This window comes from Centropristis striata, chromosome 16 (genome assembly GCF_030273125.1).
Source record: "Centropristis striata isolate RG_2023a ecotype Rhode Island chromosome 16, C.striata_1.0, whole genome shotgun sequence".
Lineage (NCBI taxonomy): Eukaryota > Metazoa > Chordata > Actinopteri > Perciformes > Serranidae > Centropristis > Centropristis striata.
The window spans coordinates 22876860-22900179 of NC_081532.1; the positions used below are offsets into that span (position 1 = coordinate 22876860).

Consider the following 23320-nt stretch of genomic DNA (forward strand, 5'->3'; position numbering starts at 1 on the left):
CTCACACACTACCTAAAAGCACTTACGCACTTACACGGAATGTAACTAAGTACATTTACTCAAGTACTGTACTTCAGTAAAATTTTGAGGTACTATTACTTTACATGATTCCACATATGCAACTTTATACTTCTACTCCACCACATTTTAGAGGAACATATTGTACTTTTTACTCCACTACATTTAGCTGACAGCTTTAGTTACTTTTCAGGTCCAGATTTAACATAAAAATGTGATCAATTTAAAAATGACTATGCATGTTTATAAATTAAACCACAACAGTATATTAAGAAATTCAAATTACCCCTACCTGGATAACATTAAAACACTGCTTACATAAAAGCACCAAATAATAATACAATAATATATTTGTAAAATATTTGCCAATCTAAGTGGGTCCATTCTGCATAACAAGTACTTTTACTTTTTATACCTTAAGTACATTTTGATGCTGGCACTTTTAATCTTTTACTTCAGTAAGTTTTGAATTCAGGACTCTACTTGTAGTGGAGTAATTTCACATATGGTATTAGTACTTTTACATAAGTAAGGGATCTGAATACTACTTCCACAACTGATCTTTACTTGTGTTGTATTAACTCTTAAATGTACGCTTTGGATAGAAGCATCTGCTAAATGACATTGGAGAATTGGAGAATTATTCTCATAAATTCCTGTTAATTCCCATGGAAAGTTTCTTACTTTAATAAATATAATAACCCTAATAATAATTCTAATGAGGATCCCCTTGGAACATGACAGGGTCCTCTGCAGGACCCAGGACCCCGTTTTGGAAACCACCAGCACAGATAAAACAACGCAGAGACCATGCAGCAAGACCATGCAGCCCCGAATAAGCCCCTATAGCAGGGATGGGCAACTGGAGGCCGGGGGCCGCATACGGCTCGTACCCTCACTCAAAGTGGCCCTCAGTACAACTACATGCATTTGAGCATGAAATCTTAAAAGTGTAAAAATACACAAAGTTACTGCACTGCTAACATATTTAAAATGTCAGTTTCATCATATCTGGTTAAGTGCACGGTCTTCTATATGGCCCTGTGGTAGTGTCGATGAAAACTGTGGCCCCCTCCAGCATTTAAGTTGCCCATCCCTGCCCTATAGAAACACTCCAGTTTTTTTTTTCAATGGGACGGCTGACAGCACCACCACTCCTCCTGTGAGTGAGTGTGGAGACATAAAATTTGTCGGCGCTAGGACCCGGGAGAGCGGGCTGCCACAGAGGCATTGCAGACAGCGCGTTAGGGAGGAGGTGTAGTGGAAGAAAGGCAAAGAAACGGAGTAAATGAGAGCACTTTTGTCCACATTGTTGAAGGACTTATCAACTTAATATACCGCCGAAACAGCTCACTGTAATGAGACGGACACATTGTTGAATCCCTTTCCAGGTAAATGTCCGCGTTTCCTTCGCATGGTTAACTACAAGAGGTCGACAGCTAGACAGGGTAGGTCCCCATTGTACTTATGGGATGCGGTTATTCTCACCCAAGCTGCCCTGCTAGGCCCCATATCCTTTCTATCGCTACATGCAAACCTGAAATGAGCTACTTTCCTGACTTCAGAAGTTACCTAGCTGTAAAGTCAAGCGGCTTATAAACGCCTAGTAGTACGTACTGTGTTTTTCTACAAGCAAACAGCGATCCTCTCTTCAGTTAACCATTCATTTTTTTTGACAATGACCACTTTTGAAGACACAGCCCTCAGGCCAAAATATCTGCAGTCATGTTACTTTAGACGGTTCACCTCGGCGAGAAAGTTGTTTTCGCTTGTACTTTGTGACCCGGGAGGCAAATGAAAACAAATGAGCTCAACGAGAGAGCAGCTCATTCATTGTTAAGAGCTACCACTGCGTTTGTTTACTTCTTTGAACGAGAAATGTAAGGCCCAGACACTGGTTTAGTCGTTAGCTTTGCTAGCTTGTTGCTGTTCTGTGGTTAACATTGGTGCATTCACGTTCAGTGATTCAAAGTAGTACATCTTTGTTGTGACTAGATGCCACCTCGTAGAGCTTCTCAAAATGGGGCCCAATGACCTTTTGGCTCCACACAAGGGAAGGTATAATATATATAATATAGTTATATTCTTATTTTCTTCCCTTGTAATCAGTATAATTGCTTAATGTATGTGGGTGGCTGGTTTGGTGGTAGGTTTTACTGTTTCACTATTATCATCCCACCTACAATGATGCATTTCTTTACTAAATCAGCAGGAATCTTGTCAGTAAGGTACATTTTTAAAGAGTCTGGGATGTCAAAATGAAAAGTTAAAGGACACAAAAGATGCAAACATCACTTTTTAAATTTTTTTTTACTGATGTTGCTTTTGCTTTTTTGGCTTCCAGATGTTACATGTCTGGAATAAGAGAACCTTGTTCTCGGGCATGTTGTGCCCGTAACGCCTTTAGTGTCAAAATGTTTTTGTTTTTTTTAACCAGTCATGAGACTACGTCTGTCCAGTGTGTGTATGCAGGGGGACTTGGCATGTGACCGGGGGAAGACGCAACAAGCTGGCGTAATGATGCAGTCAGTGACTACTTGGCTCTCCCTGTTCTATTTAGAAAATACCAGTCACCTCCCACCCAATCCCCTTTGCAGCCCTGTTGACGCAAATGTGCCACCAGTTGCATGCAGAATCTGAGGAATGTTGTTTGAAATTTTGCCTCTGTACATGGACGTTCTTGTTGTGGCTGCCTGCTCCACAGGAGCTGAGATGTATTATCACGAAAAGGCTTCTAATAATGCCGGTAGATCATCGTCGGCATTACACAATGATATCTGTGTCACGAAACTAAGAAGCCGGACATACTTTTTGTGTCATTTGTGTTGTTTGTTAGTTGCTCACATCAATTGACAAAAAAACATTTTCGGTTTATAAAAGAGTATTCTTTTAAAGGATGGAATGAGTATTTATTTGAATAAACCAAGTTTTGTAATATATTTATAATTTAGTCCACAGCTTGTCTGAATAGCATGAATACAAATACATTTTCAACGTGAGTCATAGAGGGGGTTGCTGTTTGTGTCATCACAGGATTAATAGCAGCGAATCGACTCCGCTTTCAAGATTACAGTAGCTGTGGTTCAGTTACACATACCCACAATATTCTTATCATTAGTGATGTGTTTTCAGGGAACTTGAAAGAGGAACTTGGCACGGTGTAGTAGATCACACTAGTACTGGTTCCACTCTGGCATTTGATCGCAAACCAAGTGACTGCTACAAAAGATTTTCCAGCCAACAGGTGAGCGTATTTGATATATCTCATTACGTTGCTTCATTTTGAACATTTGAGTGTGATGTTTTATCTCTGTAAAGAGCTGCTGACTCCATTGTTTACTCAAGCGACAGCAGAAAATAGAGCAGAAACAGACTTGAATCTATCGATCTGTGATGAAGGAAGTAGTGTGGTGATGTCGGCCTGATTTTATGCTTCCTGCTGTAAATGCGCTGGACTGGTCTGTGTGGCCCAGTGACAGGCTCAGTGTGTGGCATCTTTTTTGCAGCAGACACTGATTTGCATTGAATGGGATGGCCCCTGGTGCCAGAGCCAGAAAGATGAATGATTGAAAGCCGCACTGACAGCAGGGCAGGCAGGCAGGCAGGCAAGCAGGCGGTGGCCCAGAGGCCTGAGGACCATGTGACCCGCTGTCAGGGTACTGGGTTCATTCAGTGGCTGCTGGCTGCAGCGCTGGCAGCAGCCCAGCTTTTCCACACAGGCCGCAGTAGCAACAGGTCGCTCCCATTAAAACAGCAGCGCTCTGTTGTGGCTCCAGAGCCGGTCTTGTGCATGTGTTGCTTTTTTGGCTGCGGTGTGTGCGCTCAAGTTTGTTTGTGTGATGTATCCCAATGTGTATATAATGTGTGCGTGCCTGTGTCACAGAGTACACACTAAAATGCCGGAGAGATCCAACGGTTTGTGTGATCCCGAGTTTGAATAGCACTCAGTGTGCTTTTTTTCAAATCCCTCTCCAAGATCCTCCCAACATCGACTGTGTGACACAAGCACCACAACCCTAGTGCAATAAACAAAAACACTGAGCAAAAATAAACTGCGCTCTCACAAACTCACTTGTGCTCATTGATGGAAGCGAGCAGAATGGCAGTAAAAGGCGTGTTGATCGCACATTCACTGACAGATGTATTCGAGCCTGGGGCTGCACTGATATGACTCGAAGTCTGTCAATAGTCACATCCACTTCCTGTTGTTGTCCTCCACCAGTAAACTGGATGAGGCTGCTCAAACAGAGCTCTCTTTTGATGGCCTTAGTCTGACGGAGCAGCAGCAGGCAAATTGATTTCAGTTGATGGTCAGGGATTGCCTGGTGCAGTATGTGACATTTGTGTGAACAAGCATGGCAAGTGATCATTCTTTTGCTTCTGCCCTGCATTCAAAGCTGTCTTTATGTTTATAAAAAAAAGTACTGAATGAATCAAAAGGTCAAGTGTTTTTGGTTATGATATCCTGCAGGTTTTTTAGTGTGTGCTGTTGATGAATAAGTCTGTGGTGGGATTCAGCAGTGTTTGGTTAATCTGATGACTGTCGCTGTCTTTTTCATTCTTCTATCATACATGCTAAGATTATTGTTGTAGCTTGAGCCTTTACCCATAATTGGTTTTAATGCTGCACGTTGCTCATACATCTTTCTGAGGAGCCTTTCACATATTTTTTCTGTGTAAGTGTGACAGCAGTTTTTTTTGTCCATGTGTGAAAAGGTGTTTGTTTTGTTGGTTAGACGTGCACCTTCACCTCACTATTTATTTTTTTCAACTTGATGTACATTTAGAAGCTGTTTTGCCGCTTTTAATCATACCACATGATCTCCAGGAGCAGATAAGAGTTTGCCTAGTTGTGATGGAGTTGAAGGGAGGAAATTATCTTTTTTTTTTTTTTGGTGATGTAAAATCAAGATGATTATTTTACAATTTAAAAAAACCCATTTCAAAGTCAATTTTGTAGCCGTTCTGGAACATTTGATCATCTCATGTTCATCATGTGATTTGATATTTGCATGTCAACTGTATTTTTTGTGTTTTTAAATAAATAAATAAACAAATCTGGTTGGGTTACACCTAGGGAAATTTGCATTTAGCACATGCACTGAGTGACCACAAATCTGAACTGTATTTTGAATTTAATTTAATTTTATTTAATTTTATTTCTTATGCACAAGTTCAGTTTAGATTACACTATGAAATAATGAAAATTAGCACATTTTGACTAAAAAGGGACATTATTAATTATTAATAACCATTATTTGATTGAATACAGGTAAACAACAGGAAAGGCGTAGTGCATTTGCTGGAATGCAATCCAGGAACCTATTGACTAAAGTCAGGAGACAATTTTACTTTTTATTAGCTATTTTCCAAAAAGATGTATCTGCATTCATCTGCAGATATTGGATCGTAGAGATGAGCTGAAATGTCTTCTGGAACTAGAACAACATCAGCACTGTGTCTTCAGTTGCTAATCAGGCTTTAAACAATGACAAGTGGAAGTCTTTGTTGTCCATCGTCAGATGACAATTTAGTAGCCGGAAATATTTATATATACCATTAAATCAACATCAGACCGATAGCCAGTTGGTTCAGAGATTTGTGGTTGATTACCTTGGTGTCCTTTGGTTGCTTTTTGGTATTTTTTTTAATGACAATTCAAAATGATCATAAATGTATAAAACAGTGAATTTATTGATCAATGTCTAATCTTTTTTCAAATAAATAGTAATTAACCCGAAAGTTACGTTTTTAAAAAAGTCAACAAAAATGAACTGTTTTTCGTAGAAAGAAACTGTAAAAACGACATTATCGCCGAAATTTGAACTTACCGACAGTCCTTGAACGTGTCATTGGTTTAGAAAGTTTCTGTTAGTATCAGTAAACAAAACGAAGCTTAAAATTGTGATATTTCTGTCAAAATCACATTATCCCATATGTCTCATTTAAAACGTCTCCAAAATATACCGTTTGAATAACTAGATCCTTTGAAAAACATTACATTCATCTCCTCAGTGACACTTAACAAGACTCCTTAAGCTTTGAGCCCTGTTGCTACCTGCTTCTTACAGGATAAAAATCCAACAAATGAGATAAAATATGATTGAAAGCATACCATTGGCTGAACACTCAAATGCCCATGCAACTGTAAAATAAGTTTTAAAATCCCTCATTGAGGCATCCTGTGTTTATGAGAATTGTTTATGTCATTATTTTTCTTATTCACTATTCGTGAGAAGAAAAACTATCAGGAATGGTTATGTGTGAACAGCATGGAATTTTCCAATGGGGGGAGACTTCATTGCGGTGCCAAAAACCACGGCCATGCACAGATATTTGAACCGTGCAGTGTTGCAGGTTCTACATGTGACTGCTCTGTGGTTTAAGCATATCCTTCACTAACTGGGTCATAAAACACTTGAATCCTCTCGATTCCACCGCCTCTCCTCCTCTACTATGTTGACCTGAGGGTTAATATTCAGACAAGTGGAAAAAAATCTTTTACCTCAATATGGGGCTAAATTTTTACTCTTCTTTTGACTAATAGGTAACCACCATTGAGAAGGCGGCTGTAAACCCCGGGACCTCGTCTCCAGGCTCCTGCACAGAGCTGAGTGAAGGAAACTTGGGAAACAAAGCTGTGTCTCTCCCTGTGGGAAACCTGGATCCTCCACCCTGCCCACCAACATGACCAATGTGGTGATTGTCAAGGAGGGGTGGCTGCATAAAAGAGGTAAATGCACAGACAAGTCTGTACTATTTAGCTTAAGTTATTATCCATTTTGATAGCCGCTTTGATTCAAATGTAAACACACTTGAACTTTTGCTGTGCTAAAAGTTGAATAGGATAGTCACTGTTTGAACCTCATTATTTATGTGCTACGGTGTCTTTTTGTGGGGGTTTTTTACAGTGTAGTATAGGTGTCATCATAAAATGTACTTGAAGACAAATTTGCGCAAACATGCTGGTTAATCAACAAGAAAAGTACATAAAATATGCAAAGACCCTCAAATATGTTAGTTATGCACAAATGCAAAAAAATAAATTCAGTTTTTTTATTTAAACTGCAAAGCAAATACTTGGTTTCATGGAATACATGCAGAAGACATTTTTAATTACTTGGTGATGTGCAGCATAAATTGTCCACACTTTAAATAATAAATTTTTACTCCAATGGTTCAAATATTTCACAAATCCGCATTACCTTCATTCCTGATGTGCTTAGATTAGCAGAAGTTTACTGTAGTACATTATTGACCGATTTCTTTTCTAAATGCTGCAAAAATGTCTTTATCTGAATGACATACGTGCACAGTGATTGATCATTACATAACTGTATTTAACCAGGCTGAACCCCAGATCTAATGTAAAGAACCATCCAGTTGCAGAGTCCCCAGTGGGCCCCATTTAGCTGCTCTGACAGTGCTGTGTGGCGTGGCACAGCTCAATGTGGGGTGTGAGTCCTGTTGTTTGGACGAAGAGGCATTCCTCACATACCTGCTGGCTTTGAGCAGCTTTATGTGTGCATACTAACTCTGCCTTCAAACTGCGGCTGCCTCACAGAGCCCACTCCATCACTGATGCCGCCTCCACCACCAACAGGAGCAAAATAGGATGAGGAACTTCTCCAAAACCACTGGAGGCTCCCAGGCCTCGTGCCAAGAAAGCAGGCTTTTACTGGAAAATGGGGAAAGACTCAGACTCAGGGGATAAGGTGATGGGAGCAGGTCACTCGGAGAGTTCCTATCAACTCTTTGGGGGGGAACAGTGTGCTGCTGTGGTGTGTTAGCCCATGCTCCCCCTCCTCAAGGCTTGGGCTAAGAGCATAACAAGCTGCTGTTTTAGGAAAGGGTCAGCCTGGTTCGGCTCAGTTGGTCTTAGGAAGACACACCCTGGTCCTTCCAGTAAATGAAAGGATAAAACATTATTAGTGTTTCATTTGTGTTCAGTCCAATGCTGCAAAGTTAGGAAGTAGTTGACAAAAATGTATTTTTATCCAAGTTACAATAAGCAAAGTCAATGTAATTGATGAGATTTGTGATACGTGTCAGAGGCTTTGTTTTTGTGTCTATCTTTCGGGAAAAAACGAGAACAGGAACCTCCCTTCTTTGGAAGGGAACATGTGAAATTGCATTTGTTAGGCATGACATTCAACGGTTTGTCTTCATCATTCTCTAAATTTGTATACTCATCTATTTCCTGTTTTTTTTTATTTTTATTTTTTTACTTTTTCTGTATATTATTTATGCCACAAAACTAGTACGTCATTTTTTCCCCACACCAACAGCAGTGCTGATAAGAATGGAAGATTCTGATCAAGAGCCAGTGTAAAATATAACTAAGAGTAGTCAAATAGTGACTGGTAGAAAAACAGTCTGGATGCGTGGCAGTGGTGCGCTCATGCGCACACACAGAGTTATAGCACCCTTTTAGTTGTTTCTCACACACACACACACACACACACACACACACACACTAAACAAACAACCCTTCAGGAATAGTGAGTTGGCATGCTGTCGCAGCCCAGCAGCTGTGCCCTGTGAAATGTCACCCAGAGCCTCTGTGTTTTGATTGGAGGGCGTCCACCTGCCTCCTTGACAGGAAGGCTTTTAGTGTCGCGTCACTGTCATGCAGTCTTTGCCCCAGAGCCACGGCACAGAAGGTGAACCTGCAGTAGCCCTGTCTTGCTGTCCATCACCTCAGCCAGGCACCCCCCACTCAACCACTATCATCCAGCTTTGCACCTTGAGCGGAGCTTTTCTTGTGTGGTGGCGCCACCCAAGTGACTCACATCTCCATGTGGGCGTAATAATAAATGGCTTATACTGCTTTCCAAGTGTGTTCAGCATGCTCATTACTCCCATGTGTGCACTCAAAACACCAATTTAATGTTTTACAAAAGATAGCCCTCCATATTTCCTTCACCATTTTGTGTGTGTTCCGCGGACACAGTCAAACTCCAAACTACATTTGTATTGGACTTAACAAAAGCAGGTACAGTTAAAGCGTGGCCTTTTCTTCCACTAATGCCTGTTTAATGGTGCTACATGATGAATGGATTTCATGGTGGGCCAGTCACATGCACAGCACAGAACAGCAGCTCCGGCTAAACACATCCATGTCACTCACTCACTCTCGCTCTTTGATTCCTGTCTGATTAGTCATGTTCAGCATGCACATGTGAACTGTTTGGAGGCTCCTGAATGAAAGTAGAGCAAGCATTGTGCCTTAGTACCCTTTACGCCCCCCCCAAAGCTAATGGAGCTAATCTGTCATTAAAGCTGCAAATTTCTCAGCCTTGGAGTGCTCTGTGCATTTGTTCCAGACAGGCTGCACTCAGTGAAATGATCTCATACTGAAGGATACACCTTCATACCTTCTCCTTAAGCCTTGCACTGCAGTAATGTGTCTGGATTGTGGACGCTGCCTGGGATGCGTTGTTGTGACTGTTATCTTGGTTGTCTGTTTTGGAAGGACAGTTTTGGAATGCAAGACAATGCAGCCGAGTAGGACGCAAGTTGGTGTGTACGTACGTCTGGACATGCATATGCAAATGTGTGAGTGTATGGACAGTGTGAAGCATATTTATTCAGAAGTTACACTGCCAGCAGGACATTACACCGTGCCCTTATGCACAGACCGCATTGCAAGTATAGGCTAGCAGAAACACTGTAACTTTGTTGTTACTATCATAACCAGTTGTTATGCGTCCCCAAATGGTACTTCCCTTTTAGATCCTTCACAGAGTGCACCCACACACTTAGAATGTGCCTACGGCCTCTAGTGGCCACAGAGACCGAGCAGCATGTTATTTCTTTTTGCAAGTGTGTTTTTCCAAAGTTTCCATCAAAGCCAGAGCATCATCAGACATCAAAGAGGCAGATTGTGGGTTCCCTAGTTTCCAGGGAAGTGCTGCGGCCAAGAACCCAGTGAAGCTCAACAGAACAGCGCTCACTTGTCCTCCCCTCTTCCCTGGCCCTTGTTTGTTTGACTCATTTGCTCCCTGACAAGTATAAAGAGCCGGCCCCTTCGTTAGGCTAACGAAGGCCACAACAACTGTTGGATTTGGGTAGCACGCTCAGCTGGCTCCGACTCATGAGAGTGGGAGGTGTGGGCTGAGGGAGGGAGGAAAGGCAGAGGGCACACCAGCGGATATAGCGAGGGAAACATAAAGGGGCAGGCAGAGTGAGAGAGACAGAAGTTGAGCAGCGTCTTTGTGATGTTCCCAGAACATTGCTCAGTGACCCAGTCGGCCTCAGGAGAGTGGATGGATGTTGTGTGCGACATGCCACAGAGACCCTCTCGTGGTTTCATTTGGAGCTCATCAGCTGGTCATGCGGCTGAAGGACACCCATGAACTGCTCCTCCAAGTGAGGCAATGTTGGTGGTCCAGGAAAGTGCATGAGACACAGATTGGGAATGAGAGAGGAGAAAAGCATGCATGGCTTTTGTGAACCAGCAGACACAGTAGTCTGTGTAGATGAAACATTTTTTTCATCTTTTGAATATCTGTGCCTCGTGCATCTGGTGAACAGGCGTCCAACGATTCAGCCAGCATTTTCCACATTTGTTTTAGCTTTCTTTCTGTATTAGTGATCTCAGTAAGGGAATGTGGTGTTTCCTGCACAGTTAAATGCTCTTCAAAGGAGCAGGCCCACCTGATTAAGAATGTCTCATGATGCTGAAATGCTGACTGTCTCAGGACTTTGACCGGCTGCCAGCTCTGCTGCTGGGCTCACCCAGGCCCCTACACATCCCCTCATTATTGCTGTCATGGGCCACACACTGCTGCAGCACATGCACAAACACACGCATTATGTACTGCAGAGCTGGAGCGATAGCTAATCCAATCTGTAAATAGTTTCACCTATATTGTGAGGCTTTTACACATAAAAAAACAAGTATTTGGAGGATATAAAATTACTGATTCCTTTTTGATAGATGGACGCTAAACATTAAACACCAGATGTGCAAGTATTCAAACCAACAAATAATACAACTTATTAAACTCCATTCAGCCATTGTTTCAGAGGTTTTGCAGATATCAGTGGTAGAATGATTTCAATCACTTATATAGCAATTGTCAATTAAAATGGAAAATATATAGTATTAAACAAGAAGGTATTTATTGTTATTTTTATATTGTGAACCTGGGCTGCACAATTCATCAACCTTTTATCCAAAATTGTAATATGGACTAGTGCAATATCCATTTGTTAAAGCAATATTGGGCAACATAAAAAATTTAACAAATCATACAGCTCCAACACTGACCAACAAATTAACATCAGAGCTGATGAAAGAGATCAGGTTTAGGCTGGATAAAGATTTATATGCAGGAAGGTCAAAGCCTGATTTTCTCTACAATATTTATTATAACCACTGAATAATCATGAAAGGACTTTGAGTGTGAAAGACAAATCATAGAATCTAGGTGAGAAATACAAGGGAACTGTGAGTAAACTAGGAGATTTGTACGTTGTCTAAAATGTAATTAACATAATGAGCGAATTGAAAGCTGTACAAAGATGACATTTAAACTGAGAAACCTTTTTGTTAGTGTAAACTCAGATTTCTGAATTATTTTTCTTAACTTTTTTGTTGGAATTGCTATTGTATTCCTTTTTAAAAAGTTTTTGCATAACTCAACTTTGTTGATTAAATACTCCGACACAAGCCAGGAGTGGAAATTGAAGTGCCAGCCCCATCTCTGAGTGGAGTCCCTGTAGGCAGGGTCCAGCAGCAGAGGGTGTCACACCGGGAAGCCAGCGCTCTGGCCGGGTGTCTGGCCGTCAGCGCGGACCCCCTGCTCTGGGTAATGGGAAGCAGTCTTCCTGTTAAATGTGGTGGAGAGAAGTAAATTACTGGGGTGCAGCTGTTTGCAGACAAGCTGGCTGGGATGGTGGGGGAGACCAGGAGGCTGAGGGAGGTGGCACCTCCACCGCTCGCCTCCTCAGCGGCAAGCCCGCTGTGTGCTTACTTTGCTGTGCAGAGTCCGCCTGCTCGCCACAACTGTGGCACTCTGTCTCTGTTACTCTCTTCCCCTTTTTGTCTCTGTTGTTTCCTCTCTTTCCTCCTAACTGTTCCTCCTCTTGTTCTCTTCCTTTCTCACTCCCACATTCTTCCTCTTCTCCTTGTCTCTTTTTGACTCACATCTTTTGTCTCTGCCTCTGTCCGCCCCCACAACCAGCTCCCCCCACCAACCCCCGCTTCCAGCGCACACTCCTCACCCACAGCCCCACCATCCTGTTGCTAGGATAATGACCCTGCTGACAACTCAGACCCATGGCGGAAGCAGCTCTGGACCAGCGAAAAGCTCCCAGTCTGTGACATCAATCACATCACTGGCACCTCTCTCTAGTTTAGAGAGGGAAGAGGAGACGGAGAGATAAAGGGGATGCTCAGCTGTCTGCAGACTAAGAGTTGACTGTATGCTCAGATATGTTTTCATATCCTCCATGTCAGCTTATTGTGCTACTCAGAACATATTTTACAAGTTATTAAGAGGCCATACAGGAAGGTTGACCATACCTTTCCAAGGAAATTGGTCTTTGCACAGCTGGAGACTACCTGTCTCCAGATAAATTGATCCTCTGAAGGAACTCCTTGGTTGTTTTAGGGTGTTTGATCTTACACTGGTCATTGAGAGTTCATTGGCACCAATTTGCTCTAAATAATGTGTGTTTATTTGTTTGCCATGCAGTAACCTAGTTAACTAATCCATGGACTGCTTGTTTACCCAGGGAGAGGGGGCAAATCTCAGCGCCAGTGTGGCAGGGGGGAACTTCCCACAGTGTCTCTATGGTAATCAGCAGGTGTCACTCACCACGGAGAAGAAGTGAGGGCTTTCTTACGAGCGTGAGAAAGAGGGGCAGCCTCCATCGCACCCCCTCCACCATCCCCCGTGCTTTTTTTTTCCTGTTAGGGTAGCAGCGGCAACTGCAGTGACAGAGAGAAAGAGAGAGGGATAAGGGGACGAGACAGAGAGGGCTACATTGGAGGCCAGGGTGGCCCTTCCCCGCAACCTGTTGATGCTGCTGCCAAAGCCCTGGCAATGGAGTCCCCCATCCAGCTGCATGGGAGAGAGAGGGGCCAACAAAAGAGGTTTGGAGTGGAGGGGGATGTCAGGAAGACCTAAAGAGAAGGGGTGGGGAAATGTAGGAGCCCAAACTCCTGGACAGTTTAGGATGGCATTTGAGCCTGGCACTGCCTTATATGGTCACAGCTGAGAGGGGCAAATGGGTGTCCGGGGCAGCACGAGAAGCCCAGCTCAGAGCTCTGCAGCTCAGAGCAGCGGATGGTGTGGGGCGGAGTTTGTGGTTGCTGGGGCTCTGTGGTGACCCCTACATCAGCGAGCCCCCTCTCCTCTGGAGCAGGCAGCCCGTGGCTCATTGAGATGCAGGGCACAGGGTGGCAGGCCGCAGCTGCAGCCTACAGGCAGAACCCGGCAGAAAAGGGCCGAAGGGATGGCGGGGGCGGCTGAGGAAAAACCAACAAAAGGCGAAGCCCGCTCCCCCCACCACTCGCTTTGGAGTTCTAATTCCCTAATCCTCAACCTCCGCCTACCCCCCCTTCCCATCCGATTCTCACCACTCAAACACATACACATGCACAGTTCATGCAGTTACCACTGGCTCCCTTCCTCCCATCCCCAAGCCATGAATGGCCAGACGGGGACAAAACCCAACAGCAGCCCCCTCAGGAAGTCCAACCACTGGGTGTGGGCACTGAGAGGCGCATTTTGTCTAACCCTCCCTTGGTTCCTCTCTCTCTCTCTCTCTGCGTGCGTGCGTGCGTGCGTGCGTGTGTGTGTGTGTGTGTGTGTGTGTTCAAGTTCAACCACATGTCGTGTGTGTGTGCATGGTTTATCTAGTACCAGATGACTAAGATGGGCCTCTCTGTTAAAATTATTCCTGAAATTTTATTAAAATCCTTCAAAATAGAAAGAAACCAGATAGAACAGGAGAGAGAAATTAATGACGTGCAACATAGCTGTTAGTTTGGACACATTGTTAAGACACTGTGGCCTCTTCTTTTGGGGGCCACACGATGAATGCTGCATGATGTGTCTTATTAAAAGCCAACAAGCCACAGCAGCTGGGACCTCAGCATTCCTGTTGTTGTAACATAGAGACGGATAGAACAGGACGCTCCTTGGAAACAGCTACTAACCTCTGTCACTCTCTCTCCCCCTTTCTGTCTAAAGCCTTCCACATTTTTTCCTTTTATGTATTGACCCTTCAATGAGCCTTCCTTGCCAGCCTTTACTGTTAAAGCCTCTTAACACAAAGTTGATTTGCCAGTGGTGTGAGAGCCGATAGAAACCATGGGTGTAAATTTAAATCTGTGTGCTCTGTGTTTTTCTTGCAAGTCTGGACGATTTTCCAGGTGAAATCTTTAGATTTTCAAAGTTGCACGCAGACCTCTAGCATCTGAAATATAATATTTTTTTGTAAAGATGTTTAACCCTCTGAACCACATCGTCTATTGTAGAAACAAACTGTAAAAACAGGCAATATTGTCAAGATTTGAACTTACTGTCAGATCTTGAATGGATCATACAAAAATGAAAGTTTCCATTAGAAAAAGTTACCAAGACGAAGCTGAAAATGATGTGATATTTCTGTTAAAATCACTACTCTCTATATCTCATTTAAAACTGTTAAAAAATATTCATTTCCACACTCCTCAGGGCAACTAGGAAGGTATGACTGATTCTGCTGAGACGAACAGTCACATGACAAATATTCACTGTAAATCAGACAGAACTGCAGGTTGTTTACACAGAGCAGAGAGGAGGGTACAGTAGAGGAGAGCTGGAAGTAGACGGTGTAAAAATGCAAATAATTCAATATGTATAGCATATTGGGACCCACACTTTTCCCCCCAATATTCATGACACTTGTGGGCACTTGGAAAAGTGTTGTGTATATATAAATGTATTATTTTATTTGTTCCATTTTTAAACAATAATTTATCAGATATTTCTTTTTAATGATTTATGTAATTATAATGTATTTAATTGTTATAATATATTATTCTGCACAAAAGATATGTTTGAGTTGCTCACACTAGCCATTATTGTGCTGATTCCATAGAGCTGCAGGACTTATTAAATTATATACATTTTATATATTGCAGTGAATTACAAGGCCACAGTGAGTAAAATGTAAAAAGAGCAAAAAACGCCCTGAAATGGCTTGGGATTTTAGGCAAAAGCGGGTTATTTTCAGATTACAATCTAGTACGTATGGCCATACAGTGCTTATGTTTTGTCACATACACATGCATAAGTGAACAGGATGATGCTCCATCATGTACAGCTGTGGCACTACCTTGTGTGTGTTGGGGGTATGGAGGGCGTGGCAGTGGCAGGCTGGAGCTGTCCACATGCGGGGCCATGCAGCAGTTGGCAAATAAAGATGAATTCTGTTGTGTTTGGCAGCGGTTCTCCGTTCATTATTTTCCACTTTGCCCAGCGCGCATCCCAGACCTCAGCAGCTGCTTGTCATGTAAAGACACTCTATCAGGCCCTGACAGCTCCTCCCATGCACACACACAGTACGCATGGCTCATACACACTTCGCTTGAGCTCACACCCCCCCAACACAGTCCTACATATGTGGGGAACATATGTAGTGATCTGTCTCACTACCACTCCGCTCAGCACAACTCTTTGCACACTGCGTAGCTTTCTCATCCCCCTCTAGTTCTCTCATCTCTCATCTGGTGTCAAATCCTTCCCCTAATTTGGTGGAGTTCAGCCACATGTCTGCTGTCACACTTGACTTTTATTAGAAAAGCTTTGATTCTGGCACGCAGATAGTTAGTGGATTTTATACTTTGCAGCAAAGTGTGTTTGTGTGTCTCGACAGTTACAGTCAAACTTGACACTCGAAGGAGGTTTTATCTTATTTAGGTTGTGGTCAGTCTGTCTGTTGGCCGGTTTCCTGTTTTGGAGAGCATGTTGACATCAAAAGAGGAGTTAGTTTACACCAGTGGTGATGAACTGACTTAAAAGCAGAAGGCTCCCCTGTGTTGTTATGAGGCCCATTGTCTTTTGTCAGCAGTCTGCTGTTTCTTACTGTACAAAGGATGTAAATGAAGTGAACTCATATAAAATATTGAAAGCAGGGATAAAATTCAGTCAATAGAGGTTGGTCTTGATTTTTTTATACAATAATAATATAATGTAATGCTGTTTCCACTTTACTTTCCTAACAGCTGTCGGTTTCACTTTCTTGTCATGTCGGTGCTTAAGAAAGGCCACAGTGTGGAAAGTAGAACTGAATAAAAGTAGAAGGGGAAATGGGTGTAAATAGGAAGCTGACAGAGGTCATCTTTGTTGTTTTATTCTCTGAGTGCAGACTGTTTGCGGGGGGTTGTGCTGCAGAGTGGCATAGACACACACAGACAACCGGATATAGCTGCTTCCACTGTTGTCATGTGACTAGGTTTGTGGTCACAGACAAGGAAGTTGCAGTGTCCTCCTGTCTAGAAAGAGCTTGTACTAGTCCAGGATGTACGTTGCTGATGTGGAGTTGCTACATTTTCTTTGGTGTAGCATCTCTTTGATTCCGATACACAAACAATTCAGCTTTCTTACATCCACCTGTGAAAAGAGATGGAAAAAAAACAAGCAATGTCAAACCTCAAAAAATCTGTAACTTTGATCACTTTGTGTCTGTGCCCTGCATCAGAGGTGTGTTATTCTGCCAGAAGATGTCATACATTTAAATTTTAATCTGCTTTTAAGATACATTTTCACAACACATTATTAAGGTCTTGGTCCCTTTTTAACTATATATCCTAACTGGATGGAGGATTTTAATCATGCAATATCTGCATCCTAAGTTATCAGAGAAACGAACAAGAAAAAAATGCTTCATTCAGTGTTTTTTCCTGGCTTTATTCAACTGGTCCATTTGTTGGACAGGAGGAGACCACTGCAGATAATTTGGTTCCCTGAAGACTGAACTTTAACTTTAACTGTATGAAACACTGACGGCAATGGCGGCATCTTTTTTCTCTCACTGTTTTAATTGCAGCACTCCACACTAACTTTTATAAGTGATTGCCAGGCGGGCAAGAAGGCATCAGCTTTCAGTTGCCCTTGGCCTTTCAGCACTGAAGACTTTGATTGTGATTCCCTCAAGACACTAAAATCAGCTTAACCATTTATATGTACTTGAAAGATGACCTTACGTCTGTCTGGATTCCCCTTAATCCAACTGTTTTTTGCTCTTTTTACATTTTACTCACTGTGGCCTTGTTATTCACTGCAATATGTAAGTCTTGTGAACAACTCAAAAATGTTTTTTGGGCATAATAAAACAGTTATATAATGACATATATAATAGAAAAAGTTGAATTTCTCTGATAAACAATTTTAAAAAATGGAATAAAATGGAATTTATAGATATAACACTTTTCCAAGTGTCATGTATATTGGAAATATTTTAAAAATTGGGTCTCCACATGCTATACATGTTAAATATTTGCATTTTACATATTTCCCCTCAGATTTTCAGTGAATATTTGTCATGTGACCTTTCGTCTCAGCAGAATCAATCATGGCTTCAGAGTGTCGTTGAGGAGCAGAATTTAATGTTTTTATCAGGATCTAGTTATTCCAATTACTTTATTTTTGGCAACTTTTTAAATGAGACATGTAGGATAAAGTGAATCTGAGAGAAATATCATAATTTTAAGCTTAGTTTTGGTGACTTTTCCCTCACTGAAACTTCCGTACCAGATGATCTGTTCAAGGACTGTTGGACAGTTCAAATTTTGCGGACAATGCCTGTTTTTACAGTTCCTTTCTACGATAATTGTTTTTTTGTGATCTTTTAAAGAAAACATTTTTCATTTTAGGTTTGGGGTCAAGCTAAATCCCCTCACATACAGCTGAAAAGACTGCACATTTCTGTTTGTTAAAATGTGCTTGTGGTATATGTGTAAAAAAGGGAAATTGTTGCACATTTAACAGAAATGTGCAGCTACAGTATGACAACAGCTGTTTGATTAATCTCACAAAGTGTTTAGACCCTAAGTGTCACATTCCTTCATGAGCTTGTTTACTACTTTGTGTGTTTTGTGTGACCTCGCCCCAGTGACCATGTAGACTTGTCATAATGTCCTTAATATCACTGTTGCATAATTCAAGAAAGTGACAGCTGTTTAGAGAGTCTAGTGATGAGAAGGGTGAACTGGCATTGTCCTCTTCCCGACATCCATGTGACTGAAGACACCTCTCTGTGGGAGAATGTCTCGCTGACACACGCCATGCAATGCGCTGCTGCGTCACGTATGACCAACCATGCTACTTCTGTTGGGTGCTGTGCGTCAGTGGAGCTGGCAGGAAAAAGTTCCAAGCCTTCCAAACTGGAAGCTGTTGTCGTCTGTTAGCACACAAATACCTTTTCATTGCTCTTAGGGCAATGTGTACACACAGATGTATTTACACACAAGCACATACATGCGTACACAAAAACACCTGTTTCTACCCATCAGGATCTGAGTGCTATCGTGCACACAAGTCTGGAAGTGATTTGCTGCATTCCTGCTGCCAAACCAAAACTTCCAAAGTAAAAGTTTAGTCCCCCCACTGGCGAGATGAGCATGTACCTTCATCTGGTGTCATGGTGTCAGGTAGGGGGCTCATTATGCTGTCTCTGCATCGTGCACATACTGTCCTCACAGTGGGCTGGCATGGACTACAGCTGGGGGATATAGGTCAGCCAAAACCTGACCACAGAACGAGGCACCAGCTGCGGCCCAGCTGAGGAAAACAAGGATCGTTACGGAGGGCTCGGGAGATTTTGGCCGCAGTGAGAAAGATTTAGGCAACTTATATTAGTGTTGAACTAACAGCTGATACTTGTATGGCAACTAAGGATTGTTTTCATTGTCAGTTAATCCCTTGATTGTTTTTATTAGTTGTGTGCAGTGGTGGAAGAAGTATTCAGATCCATACTTAAGTATGCGTACGGAAACCACACTGTGAAATTACTCCAGTACAAGTAAAAGTCCTGCATTCAAAACTTGGTAGTATCAGCATCAAAATGTACTTAAAGTATCAAAAGTAAAAGTACTCGTTATGCAGAATGTCCTCACTCATATTCTTTTATATCTTTCAATATATTAGTGCGTGCATTTATGTAAGCAGCGTTGTCATTTTTTATCAAGATAGGTCTGATTTGTATACTTGATATATGTTTATGGGGTTTAATTTTAAAAAATGTCTCATTATTTTAAATGGATCATGTTTTTTTTTTGTTAAATCTTGACCTGAAAGTAACTAATCGTGGCAGCTAAATGTAGTGGAATAAAAAGTACAATATTTCTCTCAAAAATGTAGTGGAGTAGAAGTATAAAGTTACATAAAATGGAAATACTCAAGTACAGTCCAAGTACCCCAAAATTGTACTTAAGTACAGTACTTTGGTAAATATACTTGGTTACATTCCACCACTAGTTGTATAAAACCTGAAAACAAAACATCAGGAAATGGGTGGGAATGTCAAAAAGTGTTTCCTGAATTCACATTTAATAAGAAAATTTTGCATTTTGTTTCCCTTACAAAATTACTCAAACTGATTATCAAAATAGTTGATGATTAATTTGCTAGTTGACAGCTAATTGATTAGTCTTTGCAGCTCCAGGCCACATGCTTTCTTAAATGGCACCTTTATGCTGAAGTAAGGGAGTCCGAGTCTCTTGAATGCCTGTGATATATAACGTTATGCACGTGGATTCTCCGGAGACCAGCGTACACGTGTGGAAGACTGATGTGGAAGCTGACTGGTGACGCTACTACTTTAAAACAGACAAACGACTTATCACGCTAATTGTGTTAGATTGAAATGGGTGTGAGGGAAATCCACCATCGGATTCCTGCGTGTGTGTGTTTTAATTAGGACAGCACATCCAGGACGAGCGGCTTTGTTGGAAAAAGGCGACAAGAATGGCAATCTGAAGTCAAACTCATTTCTAAATGAGCTATGTTCGGTGTGAAAACACTTACTCTGCAGAAAAGCAGATGAAAAATCTCCTCCTGTGCCATGATAAAAAATGTAATAACATATTGGACATCTGCTGTGGATTGAAGACTAAAGTATACCGTACAGATGTTTCCTCTACAGTGGTGATTGGTGCCACCACCTTGCCAGTTGCAGTAAATCAGGTGGGTTTTTTTACACTTGGATGTTTGCATTGGGGTTAATGGCTTGATGCTCTGCTGGAAGAGGATGTACAGAAGACTGTGTCTTCAAAGCTTCATCCTGCTGTATGTGGTCAACTACAACGCTTTTCTAAAGTGTCCTTTTCCTTTCCTCCTCAACATTTATGTTGACAGAGAAAAGCCATATGGAGAATGTCCTCTTAGTTTGCTGCTCATGTCAACACTTTCTTGAAAAAAATGTAGAAAATAAGCACGAAGAGGAAGTTCATAATCTTGTTGTGTCAAAAGTGACACAAATTATTGTCCTTATATATTTTATAAGGACTTACACTTTGATCTGTGCTGTCTCAGACATGATCTGTTACCAGTTTCATTAGTCAGAAGTGTTTGAAGGAGGGCAACAGAAGCTCATATTGACAGATCTCCTACCTCTCCCCGACAGACACACACACACCCCCTCTCTCCCACTCTTCTGTGTTAGAGGAAATGGGGCAATTAAGGACAGCTTGCTACAGCTCTGCATGGGGTTAATATGCAGCTCCGTAATTAAAAATAAATTACACTTTTCCTGTATAAATATTCAAGTCCGTATCCACTGTGCCACTGCCTTGTTATGGTATGTAAGCTATTTTTTTCGCCGTCTGCACAACATCTGGCGCGACATTTCCTGAAGCATCACCGGAATAAATTGAGTTTTGTCTGCCTACGAGAGATTCATTTGGGTGATGCTATTGTGTCGAAGTGATTGGGATGCGCACTCAATGTTTGAGGTTATGGGTGTTGTCCAGAAAATTGGAATTGTGGAAAGTTTTTTTTTTTTATTTGAAAATTCGATTTGAGGCTTTGGCAAACATGATACTGGTGTTACAAAGTGATAGGGGAAGAGAGAGAAGAGTGGTTGTGAATAATAAACAATGAACTTAAAAAAAAGATACTCCACCCAGATCTTATGGAGAACAACTGAAGCCTTTTTGCGGTTCAGATGCTGTGCAAAAATGTATAAATTTGCCTCAATTTATGCCAGTTGCAGCAGTGCTGGTCGAAGCTGGAGCCCACTTGTCATCTTTTCTTGAGGTCAGCAGATTGAGGTGACATTACGCTATATTCAGACTGGATCGGATGGTATGGCGAAAACTCCAATAATCCTGTTTATTTGCATGCAGCAGTCGGAGCCTTGGGGGATGTTGGGGAAAAAAATGCAGCAGGAAATTTGAAATCAAGACTTGGTGAGACAGTACAGGAAACATCCCTGACTTGATGCCATCGGGAGGGGGCAGAAAAAAACGTTGGCACTAGGAACTTTAAAGAAACAAACGGCTACGAACTGTTACACACTTACCCCCACTGCCAAAGAGTTAAGAGTAACAGCCGACTTTATGGAGTGATCCTGTGGGAATTTTATGCCGCATTCCCTGAAACAAGTTGTCTTCAATTGCGGTTAGAAATGTCAAGATCATGAAAACACTTGGACAGCAACATTAGTTGTGAAATCTTAGATTGTAGGGTTAAAATTTACACCATGGCTTCAAAAAAGTGGGCCATTTAAATGACAATCCCACACCACCGCACAACCCTACGGCTACCCTAACTGAACTGTAAAGGGCTAAATTATGAAAAGAGGAAGAATGTGAGAAGTAAAAATATATATTTGTTTCTGGTGCATTGATTTTGATACTTTATGATATAACCCTCTCAACCCCAAGCCGTTTCAGGGCATTGTTGGTTTTTTTTTTTACATTTTACTCACTGTGGCCTTATATTTCCCTGCAATATATATATAATATATTAAATTAATTAATTACATTATATATAAAGTCCTGTAGCTCTATGGAATCAGCACAATCATGGCTAGAAGTGGGAACAACTCAAACTCAAACTTGGAATTAAATGGGATTTATATATTTGTGTCCACAAGTGTCATGAATAACATGCTATACATATTGATCTATTTACATTTTTACAACTTCTCCTGTCCTCTCCTCTCTGCTCTGTGTAAACAGATTTTAAGTGAATATTTGTCACGTGAGCGTCCGTCTCAGCAGAATCAATCATAGCTTCACTGTGTCGCTGAGGAGCAGAATTTACTGTTGTTAACAGGATCTTGATATTCCAAACGGTTTGATGTTTTTCAATGAGACATGTAGAATTAACTTTTTTAGAACAGAAACTTTTGTATCCTGTTATATATGTCCAAGAACTGTTGGAAAGTTCAAATTCTGACTGATTCTGAAATTCAATTCTGAAATGCCTGTTTTTACTATTTCTTTATATGATAAATGGTGTATTTCTTTTTCCCCCCCTTTTATTAATTAAAACAAAACACAACATAAATCACCAATGGACAAACACAGTAAAACAAAAAAATAAATAATAAATGGTGTATTTTTGTCGATCCTCAAAAAAAAAACATATTGGAGAGGTAAACTGTCCATATAGAAGTGAATTGTTAAATCTCTCGAGGAGGCTTTTAATTATGCAGGATGTTAATTGTAAGTTGTGTGTCTTAAATAGACAAATAACCTTTGTGAACATTGTTGATAGCCCAAATTTTAATTAATCAGGCCAAGGAAACGGTAGGAGGACAGAAAAGTTTTTCTGCAGTCTATATTGTAAGTGACTGTTGGAAAGGGGACAGCCGGGCAGGGGAAAGGGTCCTGACTCCTACTAAAACCACCATTTGTCCCGCAGCTGACCTACACTAAAAGAAAGACTGTGACAAGGCGGTCATTTTTAGGGAGCACTAGTGAACAGCATAGTAATTAGACAGCAGGAAATGCTGTTGCACCTCTGGGAATTAAAAGGGAAAGAGGAAGGACAACACTGTTTCTGTCATTAATCATGAAAACACAATGTAAACAAAATGGGTGTGCATTGGTCGGCATTTAGAGAAAGCATGTATAACGTTTCTCAATTAAGAAACCCTGTACTTACTCCTTTTTTAAATTCTCTTTTCAGGAGAATACATCAAGACCTGGAGGCCAAGGTATTTTCTTCTAAAGAGTGATGGTACATTCATTGGCTACAAAGAGCGACCACAAGATGTTGACCAGCTGGAAACCCCCTTAAATAACTTCTCTGTCGCACGTGAGTATTTACTTTAGAGAGAAACCACTGCATTT

The 23320-nt window shown here is 41.5% G+C and overlaps 1 protein-coding gene across 4 annotated transcripts in view; it reads left to right on the top strand.

Moving 5' to 3' along the window:
• Positions 1-1258: 1258 nt before the first annotated feature.
• Positions 1259-23320, top strand: part of akt1 (v-akt murine thymoma viral oncogene homolog 1) — a 36050-nt gene continuing 13988 nt past the window's right edge. Inside the window, exons 1-4 of one of the 4 annotated variants that reach the window (XM_059353169.1) lie at positions 1259-1466; positions 3151-3262; positions 6566-6751; positions 23157-23285. In XM_059353169.1, the coding sequence (XP_059209152.1) occupies positions 6706-6751; positions 23157-23285 (175 nt within the window). In that variant the 5' untranslated portion in view covers positions 1259-1466; positions 3151-3262; positions 6566-6705. The remainder of the gene's footprint in view (positions 1467-3150; positions 3263-6565; positions 6752-23156; positions 23286-23320) is intronic. The other 3 variants (XM_059353167.1, XM_059353170.1, XM_059353168.1) reach the window with 3 other exon arrangements.